We start from the raw sequence: 18,779 nt of genomic DNA, 5'->3' as shown, positions 1-18,779 counted from the left end.
CTTTTAAGTTGACCAGGCACTTTTTCTTATCTCATTGTTGAACAAAAAACTATAGACCCCTACCATGTTTACAACTGTGGTTCAAATGCTGAAAATGTACTGGCTAGTAAATAAAATGTAAAGGCTCTTCATATACATGTTCTAATAATAAGATCACAGTAAGATATGGTATCTAAGACAAGGAAAGTGCACTTGGATTAACAGCTTTATTTGGATGGTGTAGAGTTGGCTTGTAAACCTAATTTTTCCTGCTTTTGCAGAAAAACTGCAGAATAATTTCTTGATTGCTTTCACACTCCCACAGACAAAATCATTAATCTATTGCACTTTTTTGTAGCATCTCTGCATGCCACACTGGAAAGGAACAGGAAAACTTCTAATTCGCTTTTATCATTCCCATCAGGGATATCTTATTTCCTTCCTTCCTTATTTGTATCTCAAAATACTTAAGAAACCAAGTGAAGCCATTATAATTGCTCAAGTACAATATTTCAATGCCAGTGTTGGTATAATTTGGAAAACAAAGACCTAATTTGTATTCATCAACAGGAATTGTGGTGGAAGAACTGAAAAAGTCACAGATTTTGCCTGATTTTTCCCTTTTTAGTTATACCATGTAAGTATATAAATGGTACAAAAATTTAACATGCATCAGAATTAGGTCAAAAAGTACCACGCAAACATCTCTGCTGTAAAGGTACCTGGGGCAGGTTCTCAGTCTTGAAATTCATCAGGTAGCTGGACTGGATTCAAAAAATGACAAAATCAAACACACTTCCTGTCCATCAGAGACACTGGTGAGCCACCAATAGAGAATAAGAATGAATCTTTATTGCTGGTTGTATTCTTTTTATCCCCTTCAGTTTTAAAGTTAATTCACAAGACATATTTTAAGTGCATCTCTTAAAAGAGAAACATGGCATTAAGTGCTCATATTGATTAGTATTAATTAGTATTATTTAATAACAATTTAAAAAATTACCAAATTCCTCAGCTTCTGTGCATCTCAGAATTTTTTTTCTCATGTGCTGAATTTTGTAGTTCTATGAAATTTTGTTTTAAAAGTCATACTTTTATTTATACAATGTAAAAAAATCATCAAAAAACGACCCAGTTTCCCTAGAGTGATACATAGTTTAAATGTGAAATACAATGACATTTCCAGCTCATCCCATACTTGTGTGCCATTAAAAAAGGGTTGTAACTTTACTGAACAGGCAATCCCTTACTCAACAGGAAAGCTTTCTGGCTTGGTTTGCGCTCCAAGAAATTTTGTAGCATATCCATTCCATCCAAAGATCCTCCAGGTTTCAAAATGAGGTTTCTGTATTTCATCCCAGCCTGACAGAAGGTAGAGCAGAATGTTAGTACTTTTTATCTTGTCCACTGCCCCTTTTACTGTATTTGTTGCATATTTAAAAATCCATTTTGATGATAAATCAATGATAAATATTTGATTATAAAAAAAAAAAGATAAAACAACTTTCTTCCTTCCAGATTTTCCTAATAGCAAATTAGGATATACCAGGATATATCACAAATATAATCTAGATCTGCTGGAAGAACTTAAGAAAGCAGAAATTAGACCAGTTCTAAAGAAATCATTCTTCTTGTGGTTTTACACTGGTTTTGAAGGTACAATCACAACTTGTCTGAAGACATTCTATAACAAACACACAACCTCCTCAAAATCTTCAGTGAATGATTTCCCCTGTGACTGGCAGGCAGGAAGAGGGAACTCAACATCTTTTCTCTAACTGATTTCTCTTTCTTTAATCTCTGGATAACAGAGATGACGCTTCAGAGATAAGATAGGTATAGCATTGTGGAATGGTATGGCACTTACACTCATATAATAAACATAGTTGTATATATCACGAATACAAACACATCTAACCCACCTATTACAGTATCTTAGAGAAAATGAGACTTAACAGGTTTCAGTAAGAAACATTAGTGCTTCAGAAAGAATGGATTCCTTTAAAAACATTAAAGAAGTTTCTGAGAAAACAATGAGGAACTTCTTAACAAAAAGCTGTATTTTAAGGTACATATATATCTGGAGAATTCTGGCTTCTGAGACATGACTACAAATGAGAAAATGGTATTTTGGATGCACATGGCTCAAATGCTTCTGATACTGAAGGAGAAAATGCTCTTCCTTTTAGTCAGTGCATATACACATAAACACTTCCCCCACAACTCAACAAGACCACATTGCTTCCTCATGACTTGCTGGGGGTTAGGATTTTTCCTTTAGTTTCTTTCTCTCATGGAATTTTGTCCCATATGTTGCTAGGAAACAATAACTACCACTACTTAAGAAAAAAAAAATGTAGTTTGGTGCCAAAACATTCAACTGAAATGGCCATGGCTGGGGGTGGGTTACATCTGTCAAGGCAGAGAAAATGTGAGGGGGCCCCAGAGGTTTGGGGCTGTGCTTTAGGTCAGTCTGGTTTCCAGGTCTGGGGGAGGAAGGAGCTGTTTGCCCTTTTCCCTGCCGTTTGGCCCCTCAGAGCTCAGAACAGGTGTGTGTGGTGCCAAAACATCGGAACTGGCTCCTGCCAGACCCTCTGTCTGCCTCGTGTCGTCACGGCCACTCCTGTGTGTTGGACTCCAAGGTCCTGCTCTGCTGCGGTTTCCCTGCACTGCAAGTCCGCGTTTTTTTCTTTTTTTGTTTCCTAGCCTTTTGGGGGTGGGTCCAGAGGCAACGTATGGAGTGCCCCCGTAAGGGTCACCTCCCTGTTTGGTAGTCTGGCAATCTTGACCAGCTCTGCCCATCTCTTCCCATCTGGGCCGAGCCGCCATTACCGCGCGGGAGTCATGGCACCCGCCGTGCCCGGCCGGGAGCCAGCAGCGCCCCTGTGGCAGTGACCGGAACTGCACCCGGGGGGAAACGGATCAAACTGCAGGGACGAGACGGCCCGTGGGGTTTTCTGGGGTTTGTTCGTTGTTGTTTGTTTGCCTTGTGATACACACACATACTGGGAAAGGACTGCTACTCCTTTTCCCACATCTTTGCCCTTAGTTTCAAATTTACAATAATCTGGAGAGAAGTGAGTCATATTCTCCATTCCAAGGGAGGTTCCTGCCTTCCTTGGTGGACAACAGTCATATCTTGGTCTGAAATACAGTACTGTAAAAACAAGCAAAGGTGTTTTTAAGTGATGACCTAAGTCCATGACCTAACTGAACTACCATTTGCATTGTCTGAATTACAGCTGAAAAAATCTAAAAAAAAAAAGTTTAAAAAAATCACTGAAGCATTGGTGAAACTTCACTATTTTTGTTAGTTTGCTGAACATCAGCAGCAAATGAATATATTGTTCCTTGTAGTTCACAAGTATTTTTTTGAATGGACTTGAGTCTTTGCTGCTGTCCTTTCAGAGCCAGGACACTGCATAGTTGTAGGGAGATCAGAGGTTAGTTCAGATAATGTGCAAGAATTGAGGAGTTTAGCTACCAATTAAGCTAGAATTAACTGTTTGTGGAAGAATTTTAATACATTCAGTCTCTGAAATTTGGTTGTATAACTGCTGCTCAAAACAGGAGGAGAGGTTTAATTCAAAAACAAGTAAGCCAAATTTCTATGCAGCCTAGCCATAATATCTTAATAACTTTCTTTTTCTGAAGACTAATCTAAATCCAGATATAATGAAGTACGAGTAACTACAAAAACCATACTAGTATCTAGTATTTGTTTATAAAAAATTGTTTGTCCCACCCTGTGGAATGCTATCACAATTATTTGGGTTAAAAGAGAATTAATTTGAAAATACAGCATTGAAGAAGGAGAAAAAAAATCTCCACAGCTATCCCTGAAGTCATATCAGCATGCACACAAAGTGTTTGTGCGCACATAAGCCAGACAACAAGTAACAGGCATCAATAATCACTTTTCTGCCTCACTTCTTAACGTGGACAATAGGCTTCACAATAAAAGAGGCACTAGCTGTCTTTCAGCTAGTTCCACAAAAATACTCACTTTCAGCATAATTAATTTATTCTCAAAGCCTCCCATACACAGGCAAAGAAAACAAAAATGCTCACAAAAATCAGAATAAAAGACATCCCTCAGGAGAAGTAAAGGTAACAGCCATTTTGCAAACTATAGCTTGGAGTTTTGACTATGCAGTCACTCAAAACAGATTTTTGAGACTAGAGAGTAAAACTGATGGAACAAAAGTGTGATGGCACTGGAGGGATGTGAGCATGTCAGAACAAAAGTCTGACACAAAGTTCCACAAGTTTGGCACCAGCACCCTTAAGCATTTTTCCCAAATGCTAGCAGTAATAAAAGCCAGTAAGTCTGACCCGTCCTGAAATTCCATTTTTAAGATCCATATGAACAACATTCCATTAAAAGTTATTTTCTTTATTCATTTTACTTGAGACTTCTTTTCTACTGCTCTTATTTATGAGTGACAAGATTCCCAATGAATAAGCAAGTAAGCTTATTCTCATATGTACCTGTCATGAATCCGTATACCTTCAAGGTCAATCTTAATCTCCAAACACTATGTCACTTCTTTTCTCAAACTGTGAAATTGGCTGCTTTTCTTCATAAAATCCCTTCTGGGTTTTGTTTGCCCTAACCACTGCCTCAGCTTTACAGTCCTACCTCATCTACTCTTTCAATTCCCCTCTTTGTCCAGATCAAAATCTGATCTTGTTCACTGTCTCCATTCTCTTAGAGGGACAGACAGTTCTAGAAGTTCTGGTTGCTATGACAAGTATAGGGGAGGAAAGAAGGCAAAGAGAGGAAAAGGACAGTCACACATTTTCTACTCTTCCCTTTATTTCTCTCCTGTATACTTTAATCGAAAGGAAGAACTATTGCTGGCAGCTGAATCAAGAACACGGTTAAGAGGACCAGGAAACCTAAAAGGTCTTTCCCATGACAGAACTCATCTATCTCATCCGCAGCATCTCAACTCAATTTTAATACTATAATGTCTGAAAAACCTCGCTAGAACTGGCAGGACTACTAACCACATCACTAATTACCCTTTTTTCTGCTGGAGGCAGAATAGGATGAAGAATTACTCTAGGAAAAAAAACCAAACAAACAGTAAATCTAGAACCTCTTAATGGTTTGGACTTCAAAATCGACCTGGGATTTAAACTGAAGACAAAACAACTTTCACATTATGCTGACAGGGAAAGCTCAAAATAAATTCAGTTTTCTAAATAGTAAATAAAAGGACCACACAGTTGAGGTACACAGAATGCAATGGAAATGTTAAAGAAACAGAGCACCACTATTGTACAAGTTTCACAGCAGGTGAATAGGCATCTGCTCTTGCAATGGAGGAATGTTTTTTCCATCTAAAATTACTGAGGAAGGCATTAGACAAAGTAACACAGTATCTCAAAAGTACTACAGTATTAAATACATGGTGATGTAAGAATTGTATTAAAATCCAAGTGTTCTTGGAAATTTTAAGATGGTTTTCTTAAAGTTACTTCTACACCTTTTTTGTTGTTGATCTGAACTTGACAGGTAGAGAAGTAGTACTTGAGACATTTTCTTAGGGATCATGATGCCAATAAATGTGGTTTCAGAAGTGCAACAGAACAGTTTATCAAAAAGTATCCATCACCTACCTTTGGATTCATTATTCCTTCTTGCTTAAAGCAGCTATAAAAGATATCCATGGAAAATACTTCACTCCACAGGTATCCATAGTATTGACCATCATAACCACCTGCCAAATGTCCAAAAGTAGCAGGTACGTTCGTTCCTTGAAAAGTAGATTAACATCTAGTTATTGAAATCAAATATAGTTATTTCTTTGATGCATACAGTACTTCAACAATAAATTAATAAGGAATTTATACCAACTACTTTGAAACTTTTAGCCTAAAGGGCCTGAGTATGCCTCAAATTATTGAACACAGTCTGTTTAAAACAAAGGAAACTCCATTTCCCATTTTAGGCTACTTGTACATTCAACACAGATGTGACAAAATATCTAAAGTGTGTCAGAGATGTGACAGAACATCTGTTTTTTGTATGCCAAGCTTACAAAGGCACATTAAATTGAACCATTTGAGCATGCTGCAAAAAAGCTTCACACTGACATACCTGGGGTGGCAGGAATTCCTAGAATCTCCATACAGTATTTAGCATATTCATCTGCTGGGTCAACAGACAGCTTTGTATGTAGTGCCTGGTCAACTTTGCTCAAGACAATCTGACGGAGGGTTAGAAGGCCTAATTTGGTATAAACATTTAATTAATCAGCATCAAAATAGCTGGAGTTTCATTTGCACCTTTCCTTCAAAGATCTCAACATGCATACTAAATTATTAGAATTTTGGAGTTTCATAATTTCCATCTGAATTACTCCCTTTACAAAGAGTTGAGAAGCACAGTTTTAAAGGAATTATCACACTAAGCTCCCTCTTCTTGAGCATTACTTTCCTCATAGATCAAAACTAAAATAAAGCAGATAATTTAAAAGCAAAAATTATGCTTTTTTAAAGAAGCTACAAGATATGAACCTTTAGTCAGACAAAATGCTTACATAGCCAGAGTCTGTGCAAGCCACAAGGACAAAGACTTCTTGTTCAGGATAGGAAAGCAGTATGAAATGAACAGGAGTAGCTTAATGACAAATTGGTACCATAAATGGGAAGCTCTGATTACAAGAATAAAGAGGTAGGAGTGATAGAATAATAATGACATGATGGGTAATGACGTGAGATTACAATCTTAGTTTGGAGATTCCTATAAGGTCTACAACAATGCTGTCTGGATATGTTATGTCTGTTCAGTAAATTTGCAAGTAACTTTCATATCTTTTAAGTGTCGCATGCAAATCAAATGTAGACAATGTGTGCCTGTTCTGGAGTACATACAAGATTAAAAAACCCACAAAACCCACACCAGACCACAACAGAATACCCTCCTCCACCCACCACACATGCCACCAATTTTAAACGAGAAAAGCTTGTAGGTAAAAAATTTACATGGAGAGCAAAGGTATTTTTTAGTCCTGTAGGTGCCCTAGAAAATCAGAGCTGCTACTTTTCCTGCAATGAGTTCTATCTGTCATCATAGCCTTTTTTAGTGGGGTACCCACATGAATAAACCCAGAAAGACAGTGGTAAGTGTACACACAGAAGAAATTAAGTAGGCCTGTTATGTTTGTCAGCTTTTTAAATTAGATACTTTTATACATATACTGTGGAGGGGGGAAAAGGCACAGACATACCTGTATTAGCGAGTCTAGAGGCAGCAAGTTTCTCCAGGAGAGTATCTCCAACATGTGTTGCATCTTTATAATGTCTTGACATCTGTTGTAGAGGCTCTTTTTCCCACACCCAGTTCTCAAACATTTGTGAAGGTACCTCTACAAAGTCTGTTTCTACATTAGTTCCGCTAAACCTTGCAAAATCAGTCTGGAAAAAAAAAAAAAAAGCCATTGAATTAAATTAAAATAGAAAACAAGATTTTTGGCAGAATATAACATTTCAGATGTCAAAATTTCAGTTAAAATCACAGGAAAAGGAATAATCAGAACAGACCAATAATAACAGTAATACTTTAAATTTAAATTTAAAGAAAGGAGGAAAAATCAGACATAAGACTATTATCAGGGAATAAAGTAGCACTCAGTACTTATATAATGCATTATCTACTGGTATAGAACCGTATTTCAATTTTTTAGTATTACTGATTTTTACCTTTTGGGTTATGACAGCAATACAAATGTTTTCAAGCTGTCTTGTGACAATGATATAACTTGTAAATTATTATAAATTTTTGTTGTATTATCCCAAAGTAAAATAATGAACTTCAACTATCCACTTTAAAAGGTTTGTTGTATTGCAGCCTACCCACTGATTCACAGACTTCATCAACTTATTCTATTAATCTTTGCCCTATTTGTCATCATTTGTAATGTATGTGGTTAACATACAGCACAATTTTTTTTAGCCAATAATAGATGGACTGAAATAAACACATCCTAGCAACCTTATCTATGAGAAGTTTTCTAATCTGACACTTTGATAGAAGAATCTTTCTTCTGAAAGCCAAGCACATTAGATCTCTTTCTTTTAACTTTTAGTATCAGCAATAACTTCATGTTTAAGAAACTCCACCAATAACAATTTTGAAGAAAATTTTGTACAGTTAAGAATCTTCATTAAAATATACTCCAATTTCAAATATTTCTTATAAGTCACCTCTGAAAAACAGTTGTTCAAATACACAAAAATTATTTGGTCTCATAGAATCATAGCATCATAAAGACTGGAAAGTAATTTTAAGATCATCAAATACAACCATGAATCCAGCATCACCACCATGTATGTTCACCATTAAGTTGTTAACCTGTGTCTTCAAGTACCATATCCATACATTTTTTGAATGCTTCTAGGGATATTGACTCCACCATCTCCTTGGATAGGCCATTTCAAATATTTATGCCTCTTTCAGAGAAAAAATAAAATTACTAATAAAATAAAATTACTAATATCCAGGTACAACTTGAACCATTTTCACTTGTCCTGTCATTAATTGCATGGGAGAAGAATCTGGCCCCCCATCTGCCTTCAACCTCTTTTCAGGCAGTTGCAAAAAGCAATAAAGTCCCCCCAAGCCTCCTTTTCTCCAGGCTAAATACCCCGAGCTCCCTCAGCCACTCCTCACAGGACTTATGCTCCAGACCCTTCACCACCTCCACTGCCTTTCTCTGGACTCATTCCAACACCAGAATGACCTTCTTGAAGTGAAGAGCCTAAAACTGGACACAGCACTCGAGGTGTGGCCTCAGCAGTGCCCAGCACAGGGGGACAATCCCTGCCCTGCTCCTGCTGCCCACACCATTGCTGACCCAGGCCAGGATGCCATTGGCCTTCTTGGCCCCCTGGGCACAGCCTGGCTCATGTTCAGTCACTGTCACCAGCACCCCCAGGTCCTTTCCAGCCCCTCTGTCCCAGCCTGTGGCCCTGCCTGGGGCTGTTGTGAGCCAAGGGCAGGACCCAGCCCTGGCCCTTGTTGACCCTCACACCACTGGCCTCAGCCCATGATCCAGTCTGTCCAGATCCCTCTGCAGAGCCTTCCTACCATCATTCCACCCTTGTCTTATAATAAGTCTGCCTCCTCTTGCCAGCCCAATTTTCTTTTTTCCTTCTCATCAACATACTAAGAAAACATTTTAAGCGCTAAAAGAAGAAGGATTCTCAGTAGTCCTCTCTAAGTGCTGTTGATATTCTTATAGTCTGTTCTCCACAGGGAAATAGATCCTTACAGAATTATGGGCTTTTGAACTTAGTTTCTTGCAGGGTTACTAAAAATGCATGTATAATATAGGACATAACGCTGAACAGACAGCTGTGTCACATGCATATGTCTTCCTCTCATGTCTTCAGAAGAGCAACACAAAAGCAGTAAAACCTTTGTCTACTTTTGCAGGTTGCTGAAATCCACAGTTGTAGGCTGGCCTTTCTTACTGTCTTTGCTGAACAGCAGCTCTGAAAAAAAGCTAGGAAGTATCATCTTCAGGGAAGAAATGGTGACAGAAGTGGCTAGAGTAAAAAAACAAGTGACCTTCAGATATCTTCATTTACCTGTACCCAAGTGCACCACACTAACAAAAGCCATCAAGATATTTGGTACAAGTGCTCCCCTTCAAGAGCTCTCCCTCCTGAACAACATGGACAAATTCCCTCCCTGCCCTGATCTCACTCTCCAACTGCACACTCACTTTTCCAGTACAACACATAGAGTATTAGACCTTTACCAGTAGCTCACAAATCCAGTGAAACAGTCTCATCCTCGCACAGCATTTAACAGTCAAGTCTTAACATGCTTAAACAAATCACATGAAACAAGGCAGCGCTTTGTACACATGAAACAAGGCAGCGCTTTGTACACATGAATTCCTGAGGACAGGATGTTCTTATGTGAGACTAGCAAGTTTGCACACATGCTAGCAGCTAGTTACACACAATACAGGAGAAGTGAGCATGGCAGCTGGGCACACGGAAAACACCAGAGCAGTGCAAGAGACAACTAGAAAGCAGGCCTCTCTGATCTGTCTGCAATTCCAGAGCAACCCAAGTACATATGCGTCAGAATTGTTGGCTTCGGCTGCCCTGAAAAGACTCCAAAATACAGAGTCACATCCTCACTAGCTGTGAAAATGTTGCTGTCAGTTTTGTGCTGTTTTCATACAGTGACAAATGTGTTACACTTATAAACACCTTCCATATTGCCTAGGTTTTATTCCTCAGTTTTTGATAAGCACCTATGACAGGGTGAAGACAATAAAATAATAATTGTATTTTTACTTTTAAGATGATTCAAAAATATCTAAACAAGTCCAACTACTAATTAACTCTGGATTTAATATATGGATTTCTGTGATGACATAATTTCTTAATTCTGCAGATCCAGTCTCTAGGATCATGGCCAAGAATTAAAATCTAATGTGGGTCATTTTTTCTTGACTTCATTATTTTGTACTTATACAGAAGATGACAGAAGTGGTACACAAAATCTAAAGTTGTAGATAACTAAGTGAATTTTTTGGTGCATGTATACTGACACCGTCTCTTTCTGAAACACAAAATGTTCATTAGGCTAATAATAAATTTATCATCTGGCAGTATCAATTTTACATGTAAGTAAAAATGAAAACAGAAATTTTACAACTTTATTGGTACCTTGATGGAAAATCTAAAACTACCCTCAGTTTTTTCTGGTCACTGCAATAAATCTAAGCTGTCAGATAGGAAAAAATAAAATAGCTTATGCAAGACCTGTTTTATGCTTGTGATATCAAAAGTGATGGGTCTCAACAGTACCAAATGCCAAAATGCTGGAGGTCATCCAGCTTCAGAAATTATTTTCATTCCTAGGTATAGCAACCTTTTATTTCTCATACTTGGTTTCTAATACCTCTAGGAAATTTGAAGTAATAAAAATCTGTCTGAACAAAGCCATGACTGAGTATCATTTCACTTTACCTGTACCTGTGATGAATAGACTCCTGCATGATGCAAACGCAAAAGTATATGTTCCTACAAAGACGTTTTTCAAAAGAAGATGTATTTAATGCTTCGGTTTTAAGTAAGTATTAAAACAAAAAACAACCTGACGCTTCAAAAAAATAACCAGAACTTGGCATACATGCATTACTAAAATTAGAAACCACCAAAAACAGAACTGTAACTTGCTTTGAGACAGCAGAGAAAGAAAGAAAAGTCTTACACTGGAATAGAAACATCACTAACCTGTGCACATATCTGATGCATTACGTGACCAAATTCATGGAAGTAAGTCTTTACTTCATCGTGTCGCAGTAGTGATGGATGATCCAACGCTGGCTTTGTGAAGTTGATCACCAGAGCAGCAACAGACATCAATCTGCTGCCATCAGAGAGAAGACAGCCAGGTTGTAGACCAAAGCAGGCTGCATGCCCATACTTTCCCTCTCTGTATAAGAAAATATGTCAGATACTATCTTCAAATCACAAGCCTGCTCACCAGAATGGTGAAGCCTATTCAAGAACAGGTACAATCAGTCAGCATCTCTACACAAAGTTTTATACAAAAAATATACATATTTTCATGACTTCTAAGACTCAGTAAGTTAAGAGCACAAGGGGAAAAAAAAGCCCCTTCTACTCTCATACTAAAATCACAACATTTCAAGATTCCCAGCAACATTTGCAAGACTCTGTTCTTCATTGAAATGCTTAAAGTATATATACTTCAGGTGCCAGATGTGTTTTAAACTGCACTGCAACAGGAAAAACTGTGTTCTGTTCTCTCATGCGATTTTTTTTTTTTACAGGACACAAACAATACATTACACTGCTTTTTTCTGTGATGCAAGAATTTAAAGAAAAATTATTTCGAAAATTTTGCCATAATCTATTCAGTTAACTACTCAGATTTAGTCACAGGAGTCTTACTGACACATACCTTCAGCAATTCACACAATATATATAAAGGTGGAAGCAGGTGAACAGGTGAAGGAGATACGTATGTTACTGTAATAAAAATTATTTATGTACTACTATATATTGAGTAATCTAATTTTCTTAGGCCAGAAAACCTTAAATCAACTTACATTAAGAAAGAATGTCAGCAAATTTATAAAATGCTAAACACTAATCTAAAAATCCCTACACCAAAGCAGACAAAAAACCAGTGACAAATAGCCAAAAATGACTAGCTCAAAATAAATCCTGTCAAAACAGTCTAGTCTCCTGATCTTTGACAAAACACAGATGATGCTGTAAATAGCTACAAAGACAGCTAGAGAGCTACAGAGATCGACATGGAAGTAAATCTGAATGTGTGCTCAACAGGAATCTATTCTCGACATCGATCAATTTGATTTAGAAGTCTAGAGAGCAGGGTAGGAAATACACATGAAGTGTAAAGAGAAACTGGAAGAAACTAGAAACTCTTGGCAGACAGAAATGCAACTGCTTTGAGCAGGCTGCAGTAACACTTCAACAGAAATGAAAATTAAAACTCTCTAGTAAGCTAGGAAGGAGAAAGGTTCATCGATGCAAAAAATTACGGACAACTGACTAGAGAGCAGTAGTACCAAAAATATGAATGAAGTAGCAATGCTTCATAAAATGAAGAAAAGCAAGAAATATGGAAGTATTTAAAAACCCACAAATTTAAAAATCTGAACACAGTCCAGATGACAACTTAATGAACACAGTATTAATCTTGTCAGTGGAACACATATTTACTTCCAAATGCATTTAATTTTAACTAAACAAGCAGCAACCCATGAAGACAAATCCCATTTCAAACATGTAAGCAAAACACTAAGTCATTACCTGGGGTAAAGATCCAAATAGAACTGCCCTAGCATTTCTCCTGTTGATTTATCCTTTACTGCATAAAGAGTAACACTGTCGTGCCAAACATCAGCACTTTCTATTTGCTCAAATTCAAGTCCCAGTAGCCTCTGGTAAATATTCAGTAAGCCTTCTGTAACAGCCTCAATTGGGAAGTATTCCTTCAGTTTTTCTTGATCTATGGAGTACTTCAGCTCTTCAGTTTTGCCCATATAATAATGAAGATCCCATGCATTGATTCTTCCATCATAATCAAAGTTTCTTTCTTTACATTCCTTCTTCTTCAGATCTAGAATGAATTGTCTTTCTTCCTCAACCAAAGGCTTTAGCTTTTTACTCAAATCATCTGAAAGAAAGATTGCCTTGGAGTCAACTTCCATGCTCCTTATCTATTCCTATAAAATACACTCAAACACTTTAAGCACATACTCCAGAAGTGGGTGTTTTCCATTCATTCACCAGCAGCAAGCAACATCTGTTTTCTTGACTTAAGAAGTCTTAATTGCAGGCATGCTATAAACGATACAGTGTTCCATATAGGCCTAAGAGTGGTGTGAAGGGTTTTGGAAAATTCAGATTTTTTCCAAGCCATCATAAATGAAAAGTAGCACTAGATACTTATGCTGGAATCCTCTGATTTTACCTCATGTAATCTCAGTATTCCTCATACAATTCTTCAACAACAGAGAAAGACTACAACTACTGTTACTTTCTGAAAGGAAGTGCAACACAAAACGCAATACTTCTAGCTAAAATTCTATAAAAACCCATGAGACACAAGAATTCTTGCCTATAGGATGGCTGGCTTCTACACTAGCAAAGCTTCTGAATATGAAAATCTATGATTCATTTTTTTCCAAATATACTCTCCTAGGACAAGAAGGCATCATAGCACTATGAAGCAGACATATTGAATTTAAAATATTTAAGCTTACTGACACTTCCATACAATACATTCTGTACTTGTTCTCTTGTACTTATTTCTGGTTTATCAGAAATTTTTTTCTTCATTAAGAATTCACATTAATGTTCATTGTTTTTACCTAGAGTGTAAAATTCAGGAATTGTCACTCCTGTTTCTAGAAAGGCTGTAATGCATTTACATGATTGAAATACTGTTTGCAGCTTGTACTGTGCAAAATTCATAATATGTCATAGGCGAGAATGCTCTTCTTCCTAGATGTAAGATCAGCTTATGAACATTTGATTTAAAACATGAATAGATAGGAACAAAGTAGCGCAAAACACACTGTCATGCTTGTAGCCAAGGATATATCAAAAGAATTAAATAAAAAGTGACAATTAATTTGATGTACATTCTCCCCTGTGAGGATTACCATGAAACATCATATTTATGAATAGAAAAGTATCTGATCTCATACTGTAAAAGGAGCTGCTAACTTAAGCGTGTCAGCTTCAAACTAAATGAAAAAAACACAGTATTACAATAATATAATGGACAAAAATAGTCTACAATACTTCAAGTACACTTAAAAGCAAGTATTCATTAGTTGCCAAGTATACTGAAAATTGAAATTGCAAAATATGGATTTGATCTCATGAAGGAGCATTTCAGGAGAAATGCAACAGAACTATGGGTTTAGAAAGAAGAGCATTTGAACCTCTTTATTGAAGCATAAACACAAAACCCCCACTACCAGCAAACAAACCTTATTTTTACTGATTTATTGTGGGAGTTACTTGTATGATACATCAATATACACTCCTAAGTGGTGTTAAGGCAGAGTAATAAAGGAACACAGAATATTCAATGGAGCTACCAGAAAGCAGAGGTCAACTATTCATCCAAGAGTACACTGACATCAACAGGATGACTCTAAATTGATTCACAAACTGTTATGTTTAAAATTTTCAAGATACCTCTGTTTTCAGATCAAATTTCATTACAGGGCTTTTGAATTCCAGATTCAATCCATCACTCTAGATATAATTTTTAAATTTAGCTCATGGAAGTTGCATCATCTCATACAGTAAACTTTGGCTATACTTAATGCAGAAAAAGACAAGGCTACGGATGCACAAAAAAATTTGGAACAATAAGCTGCAATTCTGATGTAGCCTCTTGAACTGATAAAATTGCTCAAGCTGCACGTGTTACTCTGGTTCTAAATTAGGGTTACGGCATTTTGGGGCAGAGAAAGGCTTATCCACTTTCTTATACTGGCTGTCATAAAGCAGTTATTTCTCAGAATGTGCTTCTGATTTGGACCAACTTCATTTGCATAGCTATGATCTAAAACATATATATGCCAGAACAGAGGCAGCAGAGTTCCTTTTCTGGCTAAACCTCATAGACACTGTGACCCAGTTACATATTTAAATTAATCTTGGTTGAGGGGACATGTTACTACATTAAATATACACGTATTGCTTATAAATGTGAACAAACCTAAGAAGGTTGTTACGTTATCTGTGCTCTTTGCAGTGTTTACCTCCAGGACAAAGTTTGCATGTGTATTATAACCAAGAAGCTCTGCTACTTTTGCCCTTAGTGGGAGCAACTGCTGCAGAATTTTTGCATTCTCCTAAAAAAGAAAGCAGGTAAATTTGTAAAATTAAACCAGAAAACACATGTTAACAAAACAACTCTCTCAATAATATCTGTAATCCTATGAAATAGAAAATATTTCAAATTATGCTCTTTTAGATTAAAATATAAAATATCCTAATTTTGGCTAAATTGTTGGAATATTTTTTCTCAGTGATTGCAGGTAGCTGGTTTTCTAGTTAACCTCATTCATTATGCTCCTTACTGTAACAACTTATCTTTTTTATATTAATCAAAATAGGCACCATTCTCTTTTAGGTTGTGAAGTGTTTATTTTCTTTATCAATCACTTACATGTGAAAGACAGCAAGGAAATTGCTGACGGCAGCTTAATTGCTTGTTAGTGATGAAGACAGATTGCTAATCTATTGTGCCAACACTGAAACCTGGTTTGCAAATTTTCCTTTTTTGCCACTCTAACAATAGCAGTCAGAGAAAGATCTGAAACAGAAGACCCCAGACCTTGACCTAAATGTGTTGAAGAATCCTCAAGAACTTGAAAATGTAACTGTGTAAACCTCTAGTTCTGGAAAACCTCTGTTTTTTTTTCTAGTTTCCAGAACTAGAAAAAAAAAACAAACACTAGATTCGAAGATTGTCACACAGTTTTATCATTAAGTCTCTTTATGTGTGTTGACTTGCAAAATGTTCAGTTCCTGGTGCCATTTTATCTTATCTTGTACTCATCACATTTCCAAGTATTTCAAGCACAAAAGCTCAACTCTGCTCTTGTTCTCTAATGCATGGTTGGTACAATTGTCTGAATGACACATGCTCTACCTCTCAATGCTTTTTTTAGTTTGTACCTGTCTAGTTGTGCACATATGCAATCTGTTAACTTCACATTTAATCATCTGTATTTGTAATTAAAACCTGTTCTTAAATATAACCCCTCTCTATTCTAAAGAATCCCAAAGGACTACAGAAGCCACAATCAGACATCCTTTTCTGTCAGGAAAGTGTCAGTAAGCATCTGCAGAACACTGCAGGGAAATTTCAGAGATCAAAATCCCATTTCAATTAACAAAACCACTTACACATTAAGATGCATACAAATATGCATACAGAGGCAGATTGTCAACTTCTAAGGTCTCAGGACACGAGAATAAATTAGAGCAAGGCACTGTTAAAGATCACACTGATAAGCTTTGGTTTCAAAATCCTCTACAATGTGCAAAACTCAAACTTAGCATTTGAATGTCTAGCTCTATATTTCAGCTCTGGCACAGCACTGTAGAACAGCCAGTACACAACATACCTCTCTGCATCTTGAGTTAAAGGCAGATTCCATTTTTCTCCTGGTTTCTGAAATGCAACACTTCTTCATAACAGGAAAATAGTGGGGATACTTTAAGGTAATTTTATATTTGTCTTTTTCAGTCTTCTCTAAACTGTTGAAAAAGTCATCAGGAAGGCCATCTATGGAATATAATTTAACAAACTGTTTACTGAAATTATCTACTCCCCCCTGGTTTTTTTGAGACTGTTGCATTTGTTTTGCTGCAATCTACTTTGACATCAAAAATCTCCACAGAAGTATACCTCCTTTTTACAACTGTTTGCTAAAACTTTTTCAAATTTCACCAACAAAACCCAAATTTAGAAGCACATGAGAGCAAAAGAGAAATACATGAAAGGCCACCAGATAAAAACTCAATAACATTAAAAAATCTCTGTTATTAGAGCACATTATATGTGATGCCCTTCAGATAATGAATACCCAAATTCTCTGTCACATGAAATCTCTAGCTTGATTTAAATTACTGAATTAATTAAACTTGGTTGCAGGACTAAAAAAGCTTTCCCAATAATTACACAGGGGGTTGCTTGATGATAACTGAGAAAAGGAATAGAGTAAAGTTATGCTAAAGGAAGTATGACCAACATTCTAACTTGATGCAAGGCAAAACCCTCAGGAAGCACAAATATGTGAAGACATCATGAACACCTGCAAAAGATAACTCTGAATTAATTCTAGAGAAGGATGAAAAAGGAAACAGAAAAGACTGAGAAAGAGTCAGAATTCCACTTGATCATTCCATCACACATGGGACAAAACTCAGCTATTCCAATAAAACTGGAAGGTTGGAAAAACGGAAACAGCAAGCATCCTACTTACCAAGTTCTTCCTTAGAAAATACAAGAAATGTATTTTCCTCATTCAGGTTTTTGTTAAAGTCTATACACAGCTCACTCATTTTTTTCTTCATTGTCTTTATTTCCTGTATTGGGTATAAATTGAACTTAGTGGAGAAACAAAAATCAAAGTTGGCAGTTTTTATCCTCTATATGAATAACATTTCATTTTTTTCAGATAGGCTCTCTACTAAACAACAGTAAATACCAGGACTGAGCAAATAACACACTGCAGGTAGCATCACACTTCAGACCCTGTCAGTCTTCCTTTTATGTTTCTTTTGGTCCTGAGCAATATTGTGGCCAAGGGCTATTGCTCCAACATTTTAAACTCATCTTAGAGAGGACTGAAGAGATTAAACACCACTAAACAGTTTCATGTGCTAACATTATTTTCTTTTATTTGAACAGTTAAATTACAATTTCAAGTGTAAAAATACCCACTGAAATCAATGAGGATGAAGGGAGTAAAAAAGCATGCAACCTACTCAAAAACACTGTTTTGGAATTGTACAGGTATGGTATGACAGAAAGTAAAGGCTGCTCTCACAACACATAACCACTCTAAAACCTATTTTACAACACTGAATTTCTGAAACATTTTCTAATATATTTCATAGCCAGTTTCTACATGTTATTGTCAAGTTCAAAAAAACAGAGTAGTTACCAGTATGAGAATGCACACCAAATAAAAACCTAAAAACTAAATTCAACTATTGTCCCCCAAGGAATTTCAAAATACCTTTAGAGGCATCAGTTATATGAAAATACACATCAAACTGTTCTCACTAGTGGAAGGATGTGGATGAAGATTGATTATTTTCTACAAAGGGTTAAGCCTATTCAACAGTCAGAGGTCATAATATAGTCAGAAATATCACTAAGAATTTGAAGATAACTATGTTGGCATCTGTAGGATCCCACAAGATAAGGGCTAGCGTGTTTGTCTCAAGCACCAATAGCAGTGTGACTGTGGCACCAGCCAAGGACTGTAGGTAACAACAGCCAAGGACTGTTGGCAGTAACAGTCTGTTGGCTTATCTACAAAACAGTACCCCAGCCCATGCCCAGGCAGTGCCCCCAAGGACTCTGGACACCTAGGTATCTGGATTTATCCTGGAGGCATGAATGGTGATCTCTCTCCCTCTTCTCCCTTTCTTCTTTCTCTCTTCCCCACTTTAATTTATCTGTCTGTCTTTTCTCTTTCACTCTATCCCTTTTATCCAAAACC

The 18,779-nt window shown here is 36.8% G+C and overlaps 1 protein-coding gene across 1 annotated transcript in view; it reads right to left on the bottom strand.

Annotated features, from left to right (window-relative positions):
• Positions 1-809: 809 nt before the first annotated feature.
• NLN (neurolysin) overlaps positions 810-18,779 on the bottom strand; it is a 35,129-nt gene continuing 17,159 nt past the window's right edge. Inside the window, exons 5-13 of the mRNA XM_066339771.1 lie at positions 17,532-17,634; positions 16,671-16,831; positions 15,254-15,389; positions 12,823-13,189; positions 11,251-11,452; positions 7,221-7,407; positions 6,089-6,217; positions 5,608-5,744; positions 810-1,341 (exon numbers count right to left, since the gene is read on the bottom strand). Coding sequence (XP_066195868.1) covers positions 1,207-1,341; positions 5,608-5,744; positions 6,089-6,217; positions 7,221-7,407; positions 11,251-11,452; positions 12,823-13,189; positions 15,254-15,389; positions 16,671-16,831; positions 17,532-17,634 — 1,557 coding nt within the window. The 3' untranslated portion in view covers positions 810-1,206. The remainder of the gene's footprint in view (positions 1,342-5,607; positions 5,745-6,088; positions 6,218-7,220; positions 7,408-11,250; positions 11,453-12,822; positions 13,190-15,253; positions 15,390-16,670; positions 16,832-17,531; positions 17,635-18,779) is intronic.

The sequence above is a fragment of the Sylvia atricapilla genome, chromosome Z (genome assembly GCF_009819655.1).
Source record: "Sylvia atricapilla isolate bSylAtr1 chromosome Z, bSylAtr1.pri, whole genome shotgun sequence".
Taxonomy (NCBI): Eukaryota; Metazoa; Chordata; class Aves; order Passeriformes; family Sylviidae; genus Sylvia; species Sylvia atricapilla.
The sequence above is the reverse complement of the archived record's forward strand: the minus strand, read 5'-3'. Positions and strand labels throughout refer to the sequence as shown.